The sequence below is a fragment of the Engraulis encrasicolus genome, chromosome 4 (assembly GCF_034702125.1).
Source record: "Engraulis encrasicolus isolate BLACKSEA-1 chromosome 4, IST_EnEncr_1.0, whole genome shotgun sequence".
NCBI lineage: Eukaryota > Metazoa > Chordata > Actinopteri > Clupeiformes > Engraulidae > Engraulis > Engraulis encrasicolus.
Genome location: NC_085860.1, coordinates 53,086,886 through 53,109,754, shown reverse-complemented (window position 1 = coordinate 53,109,754; position 22,869 = coordinate 53,086,886). Strand labels below are relative to the sequence as shown.

General features: G+C 44.4%; 2 protein-coding genes across 4 annotated transcripts; one reads left to right on the top strand and one right to left on the bottom strand.

Annotated features, from left to right (window-relative positions):
• The first annotated feature begins 508 nt into the window (after positions 1 to 508).
• Positions 509 to 10,283, top strand: LOC134447960 (pro-neuregulin-4, membrane-bound isoform-like). Its single transcript, XM_063197706.1, has 5 exons — positions 509 to 586; positions 1,384 to 1,460; positions 2,248 to 2,341; positions 7,284 to 7,436; positions 8,458 to 10,283. Exons 2-5 carry the CDS (start codon positions 1,451 to 1,453, stop codon positions 8,534 to 8,536), a joined length of 336 nt encoding a protein of 111 aa, XP_063053776.1. The 5' UTR covers positions 509 to 586; positions 1,384 to 1,450; the 3' UTR covers positions 8,537 to 10,283.
• A 5,862-nt stretch (positions 10,284 to 16,145) lies between these two features.
• Positions 16,146 to 22,605, bottom strand: lactb (lactamase, beta). Of its 3 annotated transcripts, none has more exons than XM_063197688.1 (6): positions 22,138 to 22,605; positions 21,955 to 22,021; positions 21,236 to 21,426; positions 20,090 to 20,399; positions 19,215 to 19,380; positions 16,146 to 18,585 (listed from the first exon to the last, which is right to left on the bottom strand). In XM_063197688.1, the coding sequence occupies exons 1-6, from the start codon at positions 22,510 to 22,512 to the stop codon at positions 17,985 to 17,987; spliced, it is 1,710 nt and encodes a 569-aa protein (XP_063053758.1). In that variant the 5' UTR covers positions 22,513 to 22,605; the 3' UTR covers positions 16,146 to 17,984. The 3 variants fall into 3 exon arrangements, with proteins under 3 accessions (XP_063053758.1, XP_063053760.1, XP_063053761.1); XM_063197690.1 differs by having other exon boundaries at positions 21,955 to 22,058; positions 22,138 to 22,205; XM_063197691.1 differs by lacking the exon at positions 16,146 to 18,585 and having other exon boundaries at positions 19,211 to 19,380.
• Between the last annotated feature and the right edge of the window lie 264 nt (positions 22,606 to 22,869).

The following is a 22,869-nucleotide window of genomic DNA, read 5'->3' as shown; positions in this document are numbered from 1 at the left end:
GTACGAGGAAACAAGCACAAGTGGAGGAGGCAAGGTCGAATATTGGAACGCACCCAATGTGTGCATAGCTCATACCTGCAGCAGCAGACCTAATTTCACCCCTAACTACAGATGAAAGGCCTGCCAGAGGATGGCGTCACTTCATTGAGCCGTCTTTCTGTCGAATAGCTGAGATACCTCGTCTTGTCAAATGTCAGGATTTTCCAGCCGCTGCCCTGGTTAATGAGAAGGGTGAGCGTGGGGGGGCGGTATCACGTCGATTCTTTGAGCTGCATTCTCCTCACGTTAGTCACAACACCCTAATGAGGATAGCCGCCGTTCCAACCGCCGCACCGCTCACAATGTGGACAAACTGCAATCACAACATTCAGGATCACGCCCACACCATTCATTCAGTAATTCAGCCTAGGCAAGGAGGCAGGGCAGGTAGGCAGGTAGGCACCTGATGCGTCTCTGTGACATGGGGGGGGGTGTCCCGGGAACACGTGTCACTTAAAGAGGCCACACAGTCACCAGAAGCCTTTCACTCACTCATACACACTTACATACACTCACACTTACATACACACCTGCTGCTTCTAAAGAGGTAAGAAACTATTGTTGTGTTTTCGTGGAACTTAAAGGAATTTGGTGGAATGGGTGGAAAGAAAGAAAGAAAGAAAGAAAGAAAGAAAGACAGAAAGAAAGAAAGAAAGAAAGAAAGAAAGAAAGAAAGAAAGAAAGAAAGAAAGAAAGAAAGAAAGAAAGAAAGACAGACCGAAAGAAACTAAAGTCACAAAGAAGTGCAACAATATCAGTCTTTTATCTTTGAAGAAGAATGTAGTCAGACAGAGATGTTTTGACTGGATTTTATGAATACTTGCACTCACAATGCTTGCTTTACATTGGATTGCAAGAACTCTGTGTGTAGGCCTATTCAAAGCCAACATGTTAAAAATCTGTGTGTAGGCCTATTCAAAGCCAACATGTTAAAACTCTGAAACACACAGATTCATGTGGTAGTGACAACATTATTATCATTTGATGTGAACCTCACAGTGTTCAATGTAAAAGTTGAAACTACCACAACACAACTGAACTTGGTGACCTGAAAAAAGTGACCTGTATACAAATATTGTCAGTTTCTGTTTTCTTTAACAGGTAATGGCCTATTAATAGCACCTGAAAGTATGCATGTAATCTGAGGCAATCTCCAATTGAGTGTTACTGTTGTGAGGATTTTTTTTTGACTGTGTCGTTGTGGTGTATGATGAGCAATTAATTCACACTGCATTCCTGGGGCTGTCCATCTCTTCTCTTCTCTTCTCTTCTCTTCTCTTCTCTTCTCTTCTCTTCTCTTCTCTTCTCTTCTCTTCTCTTCTCTTCTCTTCTCTTCTCTTCAAGGTTGGGTAGCCTGCCTACTGCCTCTTGTTTTCCCTAAGGACTCATAAGCAACAAGACAAGCACTCCAATGATGGCAGGTAGGCAACATTGATTAAAAATGAAGAAAACCAACTAAAAAATCCACAAATATTGTAGTCTATTATGGCAGATAGACATGTAGCCTAAACGTGCCTAGTCTCTCATGGTAGATAGACATGTAAGCGTGCCTAGTCACTCTTATGGCAGATAGACATGTAAACGTGCCTAGTCACTCTTTGCTGAAAGCACTGAACTGCATCATCACAACATTGCTTTGACATCACCAGGATTCTTAAGATTAAGACTTGGCCATTGCCATTTTCATAACAACAACCTTGTAATATGGGCTCTGGTTAAAGAGGTTAAATAACGCATGTTTATCAATGGGTTGTACTAAGCTGTCCTGTTGTACTTGTAGATTGAACTTGTAGCTGCCTAATGGTGATGTTACCAAACACTACTTTTAGAAGATGGTGGGGTATGATTGTGTCAACCTAAACATGTTGCGTCACAGAAAGACAGGCTGCCAAGTTGGTGGCTGGATTGTTGGGTGACACTTGACATAACAGTGTCATAGCATTTTCATAATGCAGCCATGCATGTGACATAAACATAGTATGACTGTCTTTAAGTGAAATTCGGGTATGACAAATACAGGCAATATCAACTTTTCATGGCCAAACAATGTTTATGACATTGGCATTGTGTTTATGACTTGTTCATGACACTATTATGACATTGTTATGTTATACGTATGATTCCGGCGTCAAGTAAAGTGTAACCGATTGTTGTGAACTCTTTTCTTGTTTGTTTGTTTGTTTGTTTGTTTGTTTGTTTGTTGTTTAGACCATGGTGACCCGTGCGGAGCAGCGGAGGCATCGTACTGCATGAATGGGGGCTCCTGCTACAAGATCCCCACCGTGTCCACACCCACCTGTGTGTAAGTCAAACCCCCAAAACTACACTACACCTGATACTAGCCTCAGGTCCACACCCACCTGTGTGTAAGTCAAACCAGCAGCGTTTTGGAGAGAGCGCACATCCAGATTAAACAGGTGCCGGACTTAAACACGAGTAAACATGAAGAGAAGGAAGGTCCGCACACTGTTGCTGCTCCCGGCTCCCACAACGTTTCGACCATGCAGTCTGGTCTTCGTCAGGTATATCTAGGTGTAGCGACACCTGACGAAGACCAGACTGTATGGCGTTGTTTAAGTCAAACCCCCAAAACTACACTATACGTATACATGGATTTTGAATGTTTATCAACACAGTGTTATGAGGATGGGCAAGACACTGGCAGCCAACCACGTGAGCAAATTTTTTGACAGACAGCAGTTTCCAACAATCAGAGGTTGAGTTGTGCGCAGTTATTTTCGCGCAGTTAGGTTATAAACAAATTTTGAAACCCAGGTATAACCATCCGGGTACTTTTTCGTGGATGTGCGTTACGCCCCTTTTTGGGGAAAAGCGAACCCGAATGTTGCATTAACTTACATGCAACATCGGCTACCCTAAATGAACACAGTCCATGCTTCAGCCACGGCTGTTTGGCTATGTGATTTTAACAGCCGACAACACAACACGTCTCTAGCATGTTGAGCATGAACAACGCCGGTCCTTGCCTATCGTTTATTCTTTATCAACGCCACCAATTGACTTGCATTGGCTTTCCCCCTAATGTGTTTTCCCCAAAAAAGGGGCGTGACGCACATGGCACACGGCACGCCGGTTATACGTATATCTGATACAAGAGCATCAGGTCCACACCCACCTGCGTGTACGGCAAACCCCAAAGCTACACCACACTCTACCTGATACTAGAGCATCACGTCCACACCTACTGTAAGGCACGGCAACCCCCAAAACTACACTATACCTGAAACTAGCCTCAGGTTGGGTATGAGTCACAGTTATGTTTGTTTATGTTTGTTTGTGTTGACAGTGTCAGACCTTTAATAGTAGTAAAAGAGTTGTGGAGATACTTCAAGTGTTCAGCAGTATACTCAGTAGGCCTACTGTATTATATATATGTATATATATTTATATATATATATATATATATATATATATATATATATATATATATATATATATACAGTATATATACAGTATATATAGCGCAGTGCTGTTGGAAAACAAGCCTAGTCATGCCTGTTCTCTCAATGCCTGCGGTGGTTGTCAACTGTAGCTGATGTGAGCAAGCGTCTCCTGATACTTGGTGTTGTCGTAGATTAGAGAAGAGAGACAAGATACTTCATTATCCCAGAAGTAAATTAAATTACATTATACACTCAGCTGACAGCTTTTATTCAAAGCGACTCCAATTTTTTTTTATTAGTATGAATTAGGCAGAGGCTTGTGCCCGGAGAAGCGTGGTGTTAAATGCCTTTAGCTGAGGGCACTTGACAGATCACTCATAGACATCTTTGGCTGGAAAACTTACTGTACTTTGGTGAAAAGATAACATTTGTGAATGGATAGCATACCTTGAATGACTGAAATGACATACTCTACCTTTACGTTGTGTCACAGTACAGTGTTTTGTGTTAACACACACAAACGCGTAGAATATTGAGTGAAGTGTAATCCTATGAAGTCTGGACTTCAATTAGAGCAACATATAAGAGGGTCCATTTGCCCCATTGGAATTGTACATTGCACTTTGCACGTTACTGTATGTAATCAGGGATAGAAATGGTCAAGAATGTTTTTCCTTCGCTATGACAAGATTAAATCACAAACACTATGGGTAGTGTACTGTGGGCCTACAGTCCCATCCCAGCTTTAGAAAGATTGCAAAAGGCGAGGGAATCTTTGACATTCTCACATCACGATCCGCATAGCCTCAATAGAATGATTCATGTAGAGAGTTTGACTCTGATTGGATCATAGACTGTATACATGGGTTTGCCGTGTTTGTAAACACAAAATTGTGAGGAGGGGGGCAAGACACTGGCAGCCAACCACGTGAGCTAATTTTTGGACCGACAGCGGTTTCCAGCAATCAGAGGTTGAGTTGTGTGCAGCTAGTTTGGCGCAGCCAGGTTAAAACAAAACTTTAGAACCCATGTATAGAGCCTATGCAGTCTATGGATTTGATCGTCTGGGTCAGTGTTTCCCAACCAGGGGTACGTGTACCACTAGGGGTATGCGAGCACACTGCAGGGGGTTCTTGGAAAAATGAAATTTTAACAAATATATGGAGGTCAGTTACATTGGGATGGTGAAAGAGATATAGAACTTGACTTAGGGGGTACTCATGGCACAACGAAAAGACTTGGGGGTACACAAGACAAAAAAGGTTGGGAAACACTGGTCTGGGTAATCCAAAGTGACAATAAACAGGTATATGCGGCTATGTCTTGACTATCACACAAGTGTCCCCTCTCATTTATGTGGGTGCTACCATCCTAACTGATCTCCGTTAAGTGAGAGCCACCCGCTAAAAAAGTCAATTTCCCGGTGTTTAATGTAGTGTACAGTAGCGTAGGCTACCCCCCGTGTGTAATGTAGCGTAGCGTAGCGTAGGCTACCGTAACTCAGCTCTGCCTGCTCCTGTCCCGCCTCACATTACTCTCGGGCTGCTTCATTGCCTGGTGTGGTGTCCGGCACACAGCTTGCCTCGATACATTTTTTCTCAGGAAAAATAGAACCCTGAGACTCTCTCTCTCTCTCTCTCTCCAGCCTCTCTCTCTCTCTCTCTCTCTCCAGCCTCTCTCTCTCTCTCTCTCTCCAGCCTCTCTCTCTCTCCCTCTCTCTCTCTCGGGCACATTCACGCTTCATCACTCTCCACTTCATTAGCAAGGCAACACCCCAACCTCTCACTCAGCAGGGGGGACTTAAAACACTGATGAACAACTCTGCTTTAATTTGTAGCCCTCTGTGGTGCAGAGTGGGGACGTTATGGAAGAATATACAGTATGGGGAGACCATAGCAGCTGCTGGCCTAGCCAGGCCACGCCCTCCTAATGACACAACACCTTCTGTGTTGCTTCTAGTCAGGCCAAGAGTAATGTAAATATCGTTTCTGATCTCCAGAAAAATCGTGAACTCCACCCACTGTCAACCTGTAGCAAACCTATGGAGGCGGGTCAGCCATGCCGTTTGGGAAACGTTAGTTGTTAGGCTCTTGGTCAGGCCAAGTCTCGAAGAGATTTGAGAGTCGATGATAATCAGGCTACTGCTGCCCTGATGCTGGCCCAGTCCTGCCTCCTGAAAGAGGTTTAGGTTTTTCTTGGTGGACATGTAGCCGACCAATCGGAATGGCATCAGAATGAGAGGGCTGTGGGCCCTACCGTGTCCCTAACGGCTGCTATGCCGGCGACCCGGGTTTGATTACAATTGTGAACCTTGACATGAATTTTGTTAAAAAATATATATTGAGAGGCTATTTGTCATTGCATGAAACATACATATAAAAATATATACATGTTCGGCACCCTGGTGAAAATGTTTAGAACAATGTAAACATTTTATAATTTCTCAAGTGTGATGTTCCAGACTATACTATTCATGTTATAGTGTGGCTTGCCAGGAGCTTTTCTCCATAGGTGCAATAAACTACCAGGAGGACTAACTAGAGTCTATGTCCACATGTGCAGTGTAAGCTACCCAGGCTATGCCCTCCTAGCGGCACAACACCTTCAGGGTTGCTTCTAGGAGCAATACAAATATCGTTTCTGAGCTCCGGAGAAATAGGGAACTCCACCCTCTTTGTCGGGAAGCAATCAACTTTAATCAGCTCCAACAGCCCTGTGACTAAGAAAATGTTTGGTTTAAACGTCAGCACAGCCTTTTCTGGCCATGACCAGTAGCAAGCTGAGGGAGGCGGGTTAATCAGGCCGTTTGGAAAACGTTATTCGTTATCTTCTTGGTCAGACCAACTTCTCTGTATGAGATTTGAAAAGTCGATGATAATCAGGCAAAGTGTAAACCACCAGGGAAGCTACTGTAACACGTCTGCTGTAAACTACCAGGGAAGATAACACGTCTGTTTTCTTCCACAAATGCAGTCTAAACTACCAGGGGAGCTGACAAGTGGTTGTCTTCCACTACCAGGGAAGCTAACACATGTTTGTCTTCCACTACCAGGGAAGCTAACACGTCTGTTGTCTTCCACATGCAGGTGCAGTGTGAACTACCAGGGAAGCTAACACATGGTTGTCTTCCACATGCAGGCGCAGTGTGAACTACCAGGGGAGCTAATGCGTGGTTTTCTTCCACATGCAGGTGCAGTGTGAACTACCAGGGAAGCTAAGCTAACGCGTGGTTGTCTTCCACATGCAGGTGCAGTGTGAACTACCAGGGGAGCTAACACATGGTTGTCTTCCGCATGCAGGCGCAGTGTGAACTACCAGGGAAGCTAACACATGGTTGTCTTCCACATGCAGGTGCAGTGTTAATTACCAGGGAAGCTAACACGTCTGTTGTCTTCCACATGCAGGTGCAGTGTGAACTACCAGGGAAGCTAACACGTCTGTTGTCTTCCACATGCAGGTGCAGTGTGAACTACCAGGGAAGCTAACGCGTGGTTGTCTTCCACATGCAGGTGCAGTGTGAACTACCAGGGAAGCTAAGCTAACACGTCTGTTGTCTTCCACATGCAGGTGCAGTGTGAACTACCAGGGAAGCTAAGCTAACACGTCTGTTGTCTTCCACATGCAGGTGCAGTGTGAACTACCAGGGAAGCTAACACATGGTTGTCTTCCACATGCAGGTGCAGTGTGAACTACCAGGGAAGCTAAGCTAACACGTCTGTTGTCTTCCACATGCAGGTGCAGTGTGAACTACCAGGGAAGCTAACACATGGTTGTCTTCCACAGGTGCAGTGTGAACTACCAGGGAAGCTAAGCTAACACATGGTTGTCTTCCACATGCAGGTGCAGTGTGAATTACCAGGGGAGCCGCTGTGAAGAGTTCCAGCTGCCCAGTACTGGCTCGGACGGCACGGAGGCAGGCATGATCGCAGGCGTGGTCATCATCATACTGATCTTCATCGCTCTCATGTCCGCCGTCATCTACTACGGCTGCAAGTGAGTACACACACGCACGCACGCACGCAGTACGCACGCACGCAGTACGCACGCACGCAGTACGCACGCACGCAGTACGCACGCACACACACACACGCACACACACACACACCCACACACTTAAACAATGGATTGCTGCTGTTGTTTTTAGCACCATAGTGTATGTCTGAATCAGGTCTCTACGTTTACCGAGAGGTAAATGTCATCCATTGTTGCTTCCACAAGCATTGTAAACCGTTTCAACATTACATTACATTAGTTCCTATGACATCATGGCCACATAGTGAAGTTGGAGTTTCTGTAAATATCCCCCTGTGGATGAGCGATGTCTTGACGTAGCAGTATTGTTCTACTCTGACTCAAATCGACCAAAATGAAATGGGGAAGTGAATGCTGAATGACACTTTCTTCCTGGAGAGCATCACAAATGCACACACACAATACACACACACACACACACACACACACACACACACACACACACACACACACACACACACACACACACACGTACCCACTTCTAAATTTCAGGGATTTCAGTATACCCACTTAAAATTCATTGATCCATTGTTTTGAATAGCACAAATATACAGTATACTGTACCCACTTAAAAAAAAAATCTCAAACATACAGTATACCCACCATAAAAAATGTAGACTACACCACTGCACACACGACACACACACACACACTTAACTTCGCCAGGTAGAATCTGCCTGTTTCATACTCCCTGTTTTACGGTATCTAATTACTTTATATATATATATATATATATATATATATATATATATATATATATATATATATAGGGCTTGTTCGCCTTCATTTCTGACAGGACAGTGAAGGAGAGACAGGAAATGAGTGGGGAGAGAGAAGTAGGGAAGGGTTGGCATATGGTCGGGCTGGAATGGAACCCGGGTCGCCGGCGTAGTAACCCAGTGCCCTACCGTTAGGCCACGGCAGGGCCATCTAATGACTATCTTATCTCGTTTTTATTGTCTTTTTTTCTTCACTTTCTCAGGCTGAAGAAGAGCAAAGAGCCAAAGCAGCCCAAGACAGAGGAGTATTGGAAGATCCCTGCCAGAGCATCGAGTGTATGACACCAGCCATAGCCTCCGTGTAGGGTGGTGCTGGACACACACACACACACACACACACACACACACACACACACACACACACACACACACACACACACACACACACACACACACACACACACACACACACACACACACACACACACACACACACACACACACACCAGATCTATGGCAAGCTTCTCTCATACCAAGGTGCCTCTAACTGTCTGGCCACAATGGAGATGAATTCATGCTATTTTTATGAATGAATTTATACAGCATACTTATTTTTCTTAATAATTACTAATCTAATGGTGCAGCCAACAGTAGAGTGACAGTGGATGAAGGGGCCTTTGATCTATTGGCATTAATTTGCCTGTTTTGGGCCCACCCATGGACATCTTTGTCTTAACCTTAAAACATAAAAAAATGACTATTCACATTTCAAAAACAGCTATTTAATGTTAACCTTAACACAGTCCCATGACAAGCATATTGCTAAGAAGGACTAAATATTATTTATGCTATGAACTGCATTGCATTTGGCGAATGTTGTTTTGCTTGAATGCATCTTATTTGTAAATAGCATGGAGGTGCAAGAGCCACTGTGTATATACAAGTACTTTAGAATAGAATGTGACATTTGGTGCTGAGTGCTGAAGAAATGGGCTGTAAAAACAATGCTTACATTCAGCTGGCCAAGTTACAAGCATATTTAAGCAGATGAAATTATATTTTTATTTTTTGCTGTGTGTTAAATAAAAACTTTTATAAAGATTGATCAAAAAACTACATTTGCCCCAAAGTGTTTATAGATGAAGAATATATACTACATAGTTTTATTGCTACATAGTCTATGAACTACAATTATTATAGTTTATGAAGTTGAGAGAGAATCCCCAGACCGACAGATTAAGGGTATTTTCAAATATACAGTCCCCTTTAAGTGAACTGAACTCAATCCTTTGTAAGTGAACCGAAAAGTGAACTGAAAAGTGAACAGAAAAAGAGTTTGTCTTCATACTTGCTACGTGTACATGAGACATGTAATTCGAAATTAACTGACTTTAATTCTGATTAAAGCTTAATTACGCATTGAAAACATCATATAACACCTCTTAATTCTGAATTAAAGGACAGATCAAAGCAAACATGTTTTTAATTCCGTGGGGTCACTCTGGGTACACTTTGGAGCGTTGACGTATATGCACAGAAACTGCTGAGTCGCAGGTCTGAGTTCGCTTAAATGGCTGACAGGGACCAAGTGTGAAAGGGTCCTAGGAGACTCGAACATCGTCCCATTATATTACTTTACTACGATTTCCTGTGCTAGTCACCGTGTTGGCCAAGAGTAGGGTAGCCAGGTGACAGAAGAGAGAATATAGGACGAAAGTAACATCTTCAATGACCGCCAGACAGGGGAGAGCTTCAGAATGAGAGGAATGTGGAACTGTTATGATGTGGGCATGTTACATCAGAGAGTACATTGCATTCATTTTTGTATAGTTTATTTATAGTAGTATATGTATAGTGCATGTGTATGTATGTATGTATGTATGTATGTATGTATAACTTTAGTATATATGTTTAGTATGGTAATTGTAGTACATGATGCTTCCCTTCAAAAGCGCTGCATAGTTTTTATGTGCATTAGAGGGAGAGTTGTATAGAATGTATTTACAGTATTGACGGACCCTATTTGTAATAAAATGAAATTTGTGGGCAGTGGTGATGCTTGATTCTTTTCATTGTATTCCTACACTTCTCTCTCCTACTTCGACTATATTTGAAGATTTTGTTGGCTCTGTGTTTGTACTGCGAACAGAGGCCCAATCGAAAGCTTGAAATCTGAAGTGCTTGTCTGAAGTTTGTATCAGTGAGCTATTTGTTCATGAAATAGCATCCTTCATCACACCACCATGAGCAAAGCTACATTCTTGGTAGCGTAAGTATGACTGGAACTCATCTACTCTGCTCTGACTACAACACTTGTGACCAAAGTGCTTGTAATGCTTGTAGAGTTTTCTGACTGGTCAAAAATGTATTGGTAACACTTTACAATAACTACCCAAAAAAGCTTAATAAATACTTTATTAGCATTAAATTATAATTAACATTTAACAAAGTATTTACAAATGTTGTAAATGACTGAGTAAGAACCAAACTACGACATCACAGTGGAGTGGGAATCAACTGCTACTGTGTGAGTTTTATGTGGTTTCATGCCTTCTGGTCTTTGGAGGATAAACTTCCAGGACCGATAGGACTGTGCTGTGTCTGTTGTGTTAACATAGTATTTCTTGCCCATGTATAAACATTTGTTATTTGTAAACATTTATTTGATAATTAGTTCATTATTTATAAAGTGTTTATAAAGCTTTTTTTGGGTAGTTATTGTAAAGTGTTACCAATTTATTGTATGCGTGTGTGACCAGCATAATTAAAATTGCCCACACGCAGCAGCGTTTGGGCCTTCTATCTTTATGGCCCCAGGATTGGAAGTTCCACTTACTGTAATCCAGTGGTTCTTAACCTTTTTTTCTTAGCGCACCCCCTTACCTGTGCCGAAGACAAGCTGCGCACCCCCAATACAAACTTCTACATGTGTATATGCACTAAAAATTATAAATGAGTGATTAATTACAATAATTCTCGCTTGAGACATGATTCAATACCTGAATGACTTTAAATGGGAACCAAAACTTGTTTGATTTGGACTTAATTTGGACCAATTACAATGTTTGCAAGTATAATTTTGGTCACAACCTCTACACAAAAAAATGCCCGCACCCCAGGTTAAGAACCACTGCCCTAATCCTGTTAATCAAGTGGGCCCAATGATAGAGGTCAATAGCCTTAGTCTCACTGCAGGGCCAGCCCCGGGCTGGCCCGGACAAAAGGGGGCTGACGGTGATCTCATCAAAAGGGGGCTAGGTGCTAAAGATGGCCGCCGGGCCAGGTTGTGGGGCTAAGGGCCGCTTTCCCTGGCCCATCGAATTCGATGGGCCAGCAAGCACCGCCGAGGCTCGGAGGCGGGGTCAACCTCGGGCGATATAGCCCACGTGCGATATAGCCTACCAGACCTTCGGCGATAATAGCGCAAAAGCTAAATAAGCCGACATAAATGTCATGTGTGAGTATTTGTGAGACACTTTTTATTGGTGTCCAGTGGAAAGCATACCAAATCACGATAATGGCACAAGAGTTGGCGGCTAAAAGCAGAAAAAAGCCGACATGACTTAGCTATGACATCCCAAGTTTAAGTGTAGTGGTGCCCATGATGCCCTGATAACAACAAAAAAGTTATGTTGGCTAAGTAACTTTAAAAACACAAACAGAAGTGCCAAAGTTGCATCTTATGAAATTATGCCATAAGAAAGCCAAACACCCCAAACTAATAATTTGCCCAGAATTTAGCGATAAGTCCCCCATGCAGCCACATTATTACACATTATTATATGGTGTGACGTCATCGGTCGAATGCTCCATTCATTTCAACGGGGATCCCCAACGTTCGCACGTCTGTTATTTTTCGATAACGGACGGGTTGGTCTATAACAGACCGCTGTCAATGGCAACAAGACTTTTCACTGCTAAAGCGACTTTTCAACAAGACTCTAATCAGCTGCTGTGATAGACAACACCTGTTGTCCTGGCTACCTAGCTGTTGCCTAGCGGTGTTCCACAACGGCACTGTTTTGCGCAGCAACAATCTTTTGACATTAAAAACTATAATAGACTTAACATTAAATAGGCCTAAAGAAATGTCCCCGCCATGTGTGAATCATTTAAGTATATCCATATAATAAGCGGGTTAACTTTCGGCGAGTCGGTCGCTTTGTGGAATAGCAGCACTTCAGAGAGAACAAGACCCCTCCGCTCCGCGTCGGGGTCTAAAGATTCTCTCTGTCGTAATGCTATTCCACGGTAGCGACCTTCTCGCCGAACGTTAACCCTTACTTATTATATGGTTGTGACGTCATCGGTCGAATGCTCCATTCATTTCAACGGGGCTCCCCAACGTTCGCACGTCTGTTATTTTTCGATAACGGACGGGTTGGTCTATAACAGACCGCTGTCAATGGCAACAAGACTTTTCACGGCTAAAGCGACTTTTCAACAAGACTCTAATCAGCTGCTGTGATAGACAACACCTGTTGTCCTGGCTACCTAGCTGTTGCCTAGCGGTGTTCCACAACGGCACTGTTTTGTTTTGCGCAGCAACAATCTTAACATTAAATAGGCCTAAAGAAATGTCCCCGCCATGTGAAAGTCATTTAAGTATGTCCATATAATAAGCGGCGAGTCGGTCGCTTTGTGGAATAGCAGCACTTCAGAGAGAACAAGACCCCTCCGCTCCGCGTCGGGGTCTAAAGATTCTCTCTGTCGTGCTGCTATTCCACGGTAGCGACCTTCTCGCCGAACGTTAACCCTTACGTAAAGCACAGCTGTTATTGACTTAGGCCTATTTAAAATCATCCTCACTCTGCTGCCCTAGTGTCTCATGTTTTGCAGACATACTAAACCATATAGGCATACGTTTTGCAGACATGTGCCATAGTGCGCACACTTAGAATTCCCTGCAGGACACACACCGATGTTATGCAGATTGAACGACTTGTAGGCTACGCTACTTCCGTGGCTACTTTAAATATAGCTGCAAGCAGCAATGCGGGGCCAAGCAGTAAACTTGCCCAAGTCGCCACTGCAACAAAATTAACTGCAGCGCCCCCTTTAGGCCAAATCTCACCAATGTTGGTATGCAATCTTTGAACAGAGACTGCAGGGGCTGGGGCAGTGGGGCTTTGGTTGACACTTTAAAGCAATAGCAGAACTACGCACACACATAAGCTCTCGTCTCTTGTGTGTCCAGGCCCCCTGCCGAGAATGGTGTCAGTGAACGTGCGCAGCCGGTGCCAGAGGGGACAGAGAGATGAGAAAAAATCCCTCCATTCTTTCCACAATTTTGAATGGTTGCTGTGAGCTGATAGTTTTTTCAATCGTTACGAAAATTCATACCTGGGTGCAACATAGTGTGAAGATGACCTGTGTACCAATATTTTGAAAATTGGAAGTATGGTTCAAAAGCTACAGGCAAAAATGTAGCTGAAACTTTGACCTGTTGGTGGCGCTACAGAGTTTGAGCTGGGGATCTGATTTTTTTTGTGGTAGGTCATGGAATGGACTAATATGTATGTACAAAATCCCAGCCTAATTCGACAAACGGTTACTGAGATATGACCTCACTTCCTGTTTTGCCACTTTTACAACAATTTTGATTGGCTGTCACGGCTAAACGATAAAAGATATCAAATATTCCTTGAGACCCCATGTGATGCTCAGTCCAGAGATACTATATACCAAGTTTCGGGTGAATTGGTCAAAAATTGGGGGAAAAATAGCATTTTTATTGAATTTCGTAAATTTCAAAATGGCGGGAAAACTATCCTGGCGGAAAATGACGTCATAGGGTGCGTTGGATTCGTCTTGGCCCAAGGATTCCAGGGATACCAAGTTTATGACAATTGGCCCTGAGGTTCAAAAGTTACAAGCAGAAATGTACCTGCAACTTTGACCTGCTGGTGGCGCTAGAGTGTTGGGGCTGGGGTCCTATAAATTGCTGTGGGTAATGCTGAGACTGCCCCGAATGTGTGTGCCGATTTACAGCATTTTCCTGCCTACGGTTCTATGGGCTGCCATAGACTTGCTAAGGAGAGGAAAGATGTCTACGTAATAATAATAATAAGAATACCAGTTAACACTATAGGGGCCTTCGCCAGCTTCGCTGCTTGGCCCCTAATAAATATTCGCTATTCCCCTGGCTCATCATTTTCTATAGCAGCTGATGAAGATGCTATGTATGGAATAGCGGACGACGAGGTGTCCCGATATCAAGGGAAATAATGGACGAGGCGGAGCGTTCTAAACAGCCCGACGGCGCAGCCGAAGGGCTGTTCGCTTCGCCAAGTCCATTTTCCCTTGATATCGGGACACCTCGAAGGCCGCTATTCCGCTTATCACCCGGTTACCAGCATTTAAGTACTAATTTATTAATATGTTGATCTATGGCTTCGTGAGAAGGTAGATTCACCACTGCGCTTAGTACGTTGCCATGGGCACCACTTTCTAATCTAGTGAGACGCGCCTCTATCGGAGGCATGTAAGGACGCGCGCAGAATGTTGGTGACTTGACAACCCAATGCGATAGAATTGACGACTGGGTTTTTGACCTGACAACCAGATGCGATAGAATTAGTAACGGGGTCTTGACTAGACAACCAGATGCGATAGAACTAACGACGCGGTCTTGACTAGACAACAAGATGCGATAGAACTAGTAACGGCACTTCTCCAGAAAGTTAGAGAAGAAGCAACTTGAACGCCCGCACGCCCGCATGACATCATAGGTGTCCTGCTACCGGGGAATAAAGGACACCTGCTAAGCCAATCAGAAGACGTTGCGTCTGCTCACTGGGTGATAAGTCTGCTCACTGGGTGATAAGTCTCCGGGATTTGGTCTCTTTTCACATGGTAACTTATTCAATTACCTGCACATTCACCATGAATAGACAGGTGGCACGCCGCAACGAGGGGGTGTGTCGCTATGTCCGGGGCTCATAATTTTCTATAGCAACTGATGAAGGTGCTATGTCTCCGGGATTTGGTCTCCTTTCACATGGTAACTTATTCAATTACCTGCACATTCATGTCTCGCTATGTCCGGGGCTCATGCTTCTGTGCGCTATTGGGGGGATTAACTGGGCATGTTCGCACGTCTCCTTCTGTTCACTCTCTCAGTTGTCGAGCTGCTCGTATTTTCATGCGTCTTTGTCTTCTTAACATGCGCTGCGTCCCATACAGCTTCTGAATCGACAACTTTGCCATGTAATAAAACTGTTCTTGAAAGGCAAGCCATTTTCTTTGCAGTTCTTGTCGTCTTTGTCCGTAGGCTACGAGCCCGTTTTCTTCTCCTTCTTTGTCGTTGTTCTGTTGTTGTCCTTCTGTGATTTGGGGCGTACCTGAATGTGCCTGGGGTCGGCTATGAGTCCGATCAGGCAAAAAATGGCCCGGGGCCGGCAGCTCCGAGCCGGCCACTCTCCTGAGCCCCGGGCGGCCCCGGGCCGCTGAAGCGCGGCTAATGAGACCAAGGCTAATGAGTGGACCTCAAGCAGCACAGGGGTTGCATGGAATTCTCAGAGTAACCAACAGTCATTTCAAACTCTGCTGTAGAACACTCCTTAGCTAGTTAGCATGTATGCTTTCGCCCCTAAAAACAGCTAACCTCTGCCAAAAGTCAGGGAATGCAGTCTAGTAATTATTAATATCAATCCAGTTACAGTAATGCATCCACATCAGCATGATCAGAACATGTAATATTCAGCTTTCGACTATATAAATGAGTTCATTAAAATATGTTAATTCAATACTAATGTGTGATATGTTTGTGTGTTATATCTCAGCAAGGTCAGTACAGTAGAGAGGAAGGACTTGAAGAAGAATGTTTGGCAAGAATGACTATTTTATTATGAGATACCACTGCCACCTTGTGGTAACATCCTGAAAAGACAGGAACATTTAAGTCCCGCACCATACTGTTGTTGTTTTGGATATTACGTTCATGTGAAGGTGTTACTGCACATTTATTTCAGAGAATACTAAATGAATATCGTATCACACAATTGTTGCACAAATGATCAGGGGAATACAACAATGGTCAGCCATTGTTTCAGTAACTAAATAGATATTCAATATATAAAACATTTCAAATATACAAAATACAATGGATGATTAAAAAAAAAATACACAGTGCACTGGACTGGAGTGCAAGTGTTTAAAGCAACTTGGCACAAAAACAACACACCAGCATAGTCGACGCCCTAGTCGACTACACACCAGCATAGTCGACGGCCATGCTCACTCCCTCTCACTGAGGAGGCAAAATCAGATTGAGAAAGACCTGTCATCTATTCACTGTGTGTGGCAGTGCTCCTAACACAGGTCATTTCACCACATACCTGGGGTGCACTTCTCGAAGCCGTAGTTGCTAACTTCATTAGCTACTTCGTTGTTTGCAATGTAATTTCCCATTGACAACTACCCAAACTGGGTAACTAGCTAACAACTACGCTTTCGAGAAACAAACCCCCTGGGCAGTACTCCAAGAAGGCGGTTTATCAGCAGAGAAGCCTGGAGGTAGAGCAGGTAAAACAAACTAACAAAAGAGCCTCGAGTGCTCATGTTGTTAACTAAATGACACCTGTGTCGTCAGAGGTGTATGAATAGCACTAGAAGCAGAGGCACATCTTGCCACCAGGCAAGGCAGGCAGCCGCTTGGGGCCCCCAAGCCCCTAGATAGTGAATAACAGCACACACTTTACCACAGTAGTGGCGATTTTGGTTCAAATGTTCATTCTTTTACATTTTTGCTTGGGGACCCATCTGATCCTAGAATCGCCTCTGACTAGAAGTAAAATGCCTCAATAGGTACAGTGGAATGACTGGAGTGACACATATGTCATATCATGTACCAGTTGTTCTTGCATTAACGAACTTCTACTTCTCCTATTCACACCTCTTCCTGTGTGTCCTATCGATGAGAAGGTAGCTCTTTCTGTTGTCTAACTTAACCAGTTTTGTACCACTTTTCGATAATCTTTTTCAAAATACGTTCTATGTCCTCATTTTGCCTCGACTGAGGACGGGACAGTGAAGATTAGGGCTGCACGATTATGGAAAAACTCATAATCACGATTATTTGGGTCAAAATTATAATCACGATTATTAATCACGATTATTGATTTTTGCAGATTTTAGAAAAGATTATAACGAAATGAAATGTAACCAAAAATTAATTATATACGGCATGAGCAAAATAAAATGAATTGTAAAAATTATGTAAAAGGTAACAGCGTGACCCTTAGGTGAACAGATTTCTGGCCAGAAACACCAGCCTGTCCGTATGTTCTGGCATCAAGGAGGCTCTCAAAGGTAGCTCACTATTGCCACGATTAAATCACAATTAAAATCACAACTTCAATATCACAACGATTATTTTCGATTAATTGTGCAGCCCTAGTGAAGATCATGACAGGAAGAGTGAGAGAGAGAGAGAGAGAGGAAAGGGTTGAGAAATGACTCAGGCCGAACTCGAACCCGGGTCCCCATGGGATTGCGAGTCCATTCACGGTACAGTGCATTAGCACGAGGCGCTACTTCACTCTCATGATCTACCGGCCAATTGGACTGCTTGTAATCAAGGTCAGCTGCAGCTTTATTGCATTGGTTAGAAAAAAAATATCTGTGCTTCCGGTTCGCGAACGCAAATATCTGTGGCGTAAACACGACGGCCGGTTCGCGATTAGGTGTGGGAACGGGCTCCAGCACGTTTCTCAGTCGGCCTGAACGCGCTATCAGAGAGCAATTCACTTTTCACACACATACACACACACACACACACACTTCATTTTCATTTTCCTCGCGCTTTCTCAAACTCGTGGGCGATTTTCAGCGCAGTGGTGTTCAGCCCCACCGACTGCATGTTGGTGATGATGGTGACCACCACTCCCCGCGGAGGAAGCGTCCTCCTCTCCTGAGCCCCCCCTGATCCTGCTACGTCCACCCCTCCGCCACCCTCGCTAGGCAGCACCAGCAGAACGCTGCTGGCCCCCACGGCGCCCCCTGTGTGCGAGACGTAGTGCCTGCGGCTGCGGCACTGGCCGTACTTGTGCTGCCTCTCCACCACCAGCCAGCCCTGGGCGTAGAGCCCGTCCTTGTCCCAGGAGGCCTCCGTCCTGTCCACCGGGGCCCAGAGGGCGAGGGCCGTCTGGGGCTTGAGGAAGCCAGGCAGCGGGCCCCCTCTGGAGGTGGTGGTGGTGGAGGGGCCCTGGGTGGTGATGGTGGAGGTGGTGGTGGTGGTGGTGGTGGCTAGTTGGTAGCTGTAGAGCAGGGCGTTGCCGAACAGGAGCAGGTCTCCAGCGGTGGACAGGAAGCCGCCTCCAGCCCACTTGTAGGAGTTGTCCACGTACGGACAGTTCACCACACGCCCCTTCTTGTTCAGGTGGTAGTACCTGAGACAACGAAGTGGTAGTAAATGAGAAACAGCAGCAGGAGAGAGAGAGAGAGAGAGAGAGAGAGAGAGAGAGAGAGAGAGAGAGAGAGAGAGAGAGAGAGAGAGAGAGAGAGAGAGAGAGAGAGAGAGAGAGATTAAAACACTATTACCGAATGAGTTTGGAACAAGAAACATGTGCTTGAATTCCCTGCATCTCAGTTTGTCAGTTTGTTCAGTACAATTTGACAATATTTTGCAATAGCCTACGCTACCCTGTCAAACCCATCTGACCTCACTTGAGTATACACAATTTGCATGGACAGTACTGAAGCTTGGGAAATAGTCAATCTATCCATCAAGCAAGCAATGAGGCAATTAATCAATAAGTCAACGAACCAATCGATCGATCCATCCATCAATCAATCGACCTCCCCTGTGGCTTACCTGGAGCGGTGGTAGATGATGGGGTCGTTCTCATCAGGGACACCCTGTGAAACACATCTGACCTCACTTGAGTATACACAATTTGCATGGACAGTAAAGCTTGGGAAATCGTCAATCTATCCATCAAGCAATGAAGCAATTAATCAACAAATAAATCGTTCGATCTAGCCATCAACCAATCAATCGACCTCCCCTGTGGCTTACCTGGAGCGGTGGTAGATGATGGGGTCGTTCTCATCAGGGATGGTGTTGAGCATGCCCAGTTCGCGGAACATCTTGGCCATGTGGTCGAGGAAGCGATGACCTGCCGCCCTCTCCACCACGGCACTCAGTAAGGTGAAGGCATGAGTGGAGTACAGGAAGGTGCTGCCTACCAACATTAAAGGGACATAGGAATTTAAAGGTACACTGTGCAGGAAATGGTCAAAAAAGGTACTGCAACTATGCTGCTCACTGAAACTGGGCTGCCTATTGCCAAATTGGATATTTACATGAAAGTTTAATAAGTAATAAAAAAATATTTTCTAGTATGCTCCAAGCAGAGTCATTTTTGCATGGCTATTTTTGGACATTCAAAATGGCGGACCATGGAGAAGATCCCCCTTTTCATCTAAAAAAAGTGCAATTTTCCCAGTCATAACGAATACTTAGAAGTTGATGGTGGTGGTAAGTATTCATGAAAAAGGTAACATTAGTGAATGGGTAGCATGAATTCTGTAAATAAACAACTAAAAATCTCACATAGTGTCCTTTTAAAGGAACAGACCACCCTTTTTTGATTTTCACATATTTGCAGTATTGCCATAGCCGTTTTGCACTTTGGTGAATTTTACATTCATTAAGAGGTTATATTAAGATGTTTATACGTACATTTGATGATGTTTTGTTTGGTTCCATAGACTTCCATTGCTAAACTTAATGGTTGTACATAGTTGTTACACCAGTTAGGCCTATTAAACTGTACCTAATGAAGGGTTTGTTTTTTTAACCTCTATTCTGACTTTATACACCTGTCCATCTAGACTTTACAGGTAACGGTAGCAACGATATATAAATGGGTTGACAATGATGGTATGTACCTGGTTTGTAAATAAGTGGGTCATTCTTGAAAAGGTCTAAGGCCTGGATGACGCTTTCAAAGCGGTCCTTGAGGTAGTATTCTTCCTGTTCGAACTCTTTCTTCTTCTTCTTGTCTTTCGACTTATCTTTGCTGGTGGACTCATCCTCTGCTTTCTCCTTCTCCTCCTTCTTCTCCTCCTTCTCAGCCTTGTCGGGGATCTTGACGAGGCGTTTGGCTTTCTCCTTGTCCTCACGCACCTTCTTGGCGTCCTTCTCGTAGTGACGAATGCCGCTCAGGTGAGACAGAATCAGACGAGGCGTGATGGTGACCTAAAGGACACAGAATCAAGAAATAAACAACACACAAACAAACAAACAAACACACACGTGCGCACGCATGCATGCACGCACACACGCACATACACGCGCGTGCGTGCACACACACACATACACACGCATACTGGCATACTAGCACTTGCCGCATCCATTCCATGTATGAGCTCAACAAATCAAAACTGTGTGTTGAAATGTTGAGGTGAGGGAATATGTTACTATTCATTACCAGAGGTGTATAAAGTACACATTGAAATAAAAGGCACTCATTAAGTATGTTGGAAAATAACTGTTGCAACACCTATGTAATATATCATGAACTATTGTTGCACTTACATCATGAATTTAATTCTATACACACTTCAATTGTACATCTCTGTCCATTGCATTGGCAATTGTGATGTGTGGCTATACTATACTGACTAAGCTGATTACCATGGGGTGACGTTATCGTCTACTCTATACTGTAACTCCAGTGCAAATTATGCACTCGTTTGCAAGAAGAAATGCTTGTTCTAACGTGCTGCACGTTTGCATGCAGACCCCCTGTTGGTAGGCTATAATATTGGCCTGATCACTAGGCAGTGGTTCTCAACCTTTTTTGAACAAACACCCCCTTGGCCTCATCACAAGCCTCCCAATGCCCCTTTGACCTTGTCATATGCCTGACAACGCCCCCCGTTAATAATAAAAAAAAGACATGGACTAAATGCCCCCCAATGGAAACTAAGCACCACCCCCTCTCAGCTGTATCTTTCTCAGCTGTATCTTTCTAGAGCTCCCCAACGCCCCCTGGGGGGCTGTACTGCCCCCGTTGAGAAACTCTAACTTACAGGTTCTCCTTCGAAGGTCTTCTCGGGGAACTCGGGGACGTATTTCTGCACGGGGGCGTCCAGGTCCAGCTTCCCCTCCTCCACCAGGCGCGCGGCGGCCGCGGCCGTCAGGGGCTTGCTGATGCTGGCGATGCGCATCACCGTCTCCGGGCAACAAGGCACGCGGTTCTCCAGATCAGCATAACCCATTCCTGTGGTAATAATGGACAGTAGGTTAGTGGTGCGCACATCCAAGACGCAGGTGTATGACAAAAGGCCAGAACACTGTAGTAACAAAGATGAATGTCTGCACACTGCTCTCGTGTTGCGCTTTCGAGCTGGTCGCTCTTCATCAGACTTGCCACATAAAGCACTTTTGATAATAGGCAACTAGCAAAACACTGACACCCTAAAAACAGAATATCTGAACACAGCAACAGGCAGACAAAGTATGTGTGTGTGTGTGTGTGTGTGTGTGTGTGTGTGTGTGTGTGTGTGTGTGTGTGTGTGTGTGTGTGTGTGAGTGAGTGAGTGAGTGAGTGAGTGAGTGAGTGAGTGAGTGAGTGAGTGTGTGTGTGTGAGTGAGTGAGTGTGTGTGAGTGAGTGAGAGAGAGAGAGAGTGAGTGAGAGAGAGAAAGATGGACAGAAAGCCCAAATTCATGATGTAAGCCTAAGACTTGTGCCTGCCGATGAGGCTAGGGGGCCTACATACAGCAAGCAGGGCCCACTTCCCAACACACCTTCACTCCAGACCTGCGTGCCATCCACTGAGACTCCGATGACCATGCCCGGGGCTCCGACTTCATCCTTCCTCATACACACACGAGCAAGATGAGAAGGCATGCTGATTAGACAAGGTTAAATTAACATGGAAGGTATAGTGAAATTTCCAAATATAAGTATGGCTCCCTCTATACCTGTACCTTTATCCGTCGAACCAGGTCTCTACTAATGTTTATGGCTTCGGCATATTTCAAGTCAGTCTGAGACAGGGAGACTGCCTCTGCATTGCAAGGTTCGTGATAGGCAAGGTGTTTTAACCCGAGCGCTAAAGCAAACCCTGCGCCTATACCAATAATCCAAAACCTCGATCTTGTTTTGGTAAACAACTGGTGTACGATCGGTCGTGTATTTCTTCCTGTGTAGGCTCTTGTTGGCTGTTGGTAAACAACTCTTTTACACAGCTTCCCCGTGTTGTTGGATTGGGATGTCCACAAAGGATAAGAGCGAAATCGTCCAGGGCAGTCTTTGTATCTGACGTGCAACCATTCCGAGGACAAAAGTAGCAGTCGTGACATAGTCTTCGTACGTCAAAAAATGTACACAAAGGGTTGATTTCACGACAACAACAGTCTTCCAAAGGTCGCTCGTGAGTTCAGTAAATCAAATTGTATCAGGCGAAACTAATCAATTGGCAGCATCACTGAAGGCAAGAGTACTTGAATACCGATGCAATCGAACTCGAACGTTTTGCTGCATGTCTCCTGCAGGCGTCGCTGCCTCTGCGCAGTCACAACTTTCTTTCTTTCATAGGCCAACTTTTTTTTTTTTTAAATGTATTTTTTAACCTCTCACCCCATGAACTAGCTGTCCAAACAACCTGCCCAATAATGAAAAAAAGCAAACAAAACGGCAGTGTAAACTATTGTATCAGC

Coding starts and splice junctions, on each gene's coding strand:
- LOC134447960 (XM_063197706.1), top strand. Junction 2,342..7,283: donor GTGTCCACACCCACCTGTGT/GTAAGTCAAACC, acceptor TTCCACATGCAG/GTGCAGTGTGAATTACCAGG. Junction 7,437..8,457: donor GTCATCTACTACGGCTGCAA/GTGAGTACACAC, acceptor TCACTTTCTCAG/GCTGAAGAAGAGCAAAGAGC.
- lactb (XM_063197688.1), bottom strand. CDS start 22,512: ATGTCACGACTGCTACTTTTGTCCTCGGAATGGTTGCACGTCAGATAC. Junction 20,400..21,235: donor AGACCTTCGAAGGAGAACCT/GTAAGTTAGAGT, acceptor TGTGTCCTTTAG/GTCACCATCACGCCTCGTCT. Junction 19,381..20,089: donor CCCACTTATTTACAAACCAG/GTACATACCATC, acceptor TAATGTTGGTAG/GCAGCACCTTCCTGTACTCC.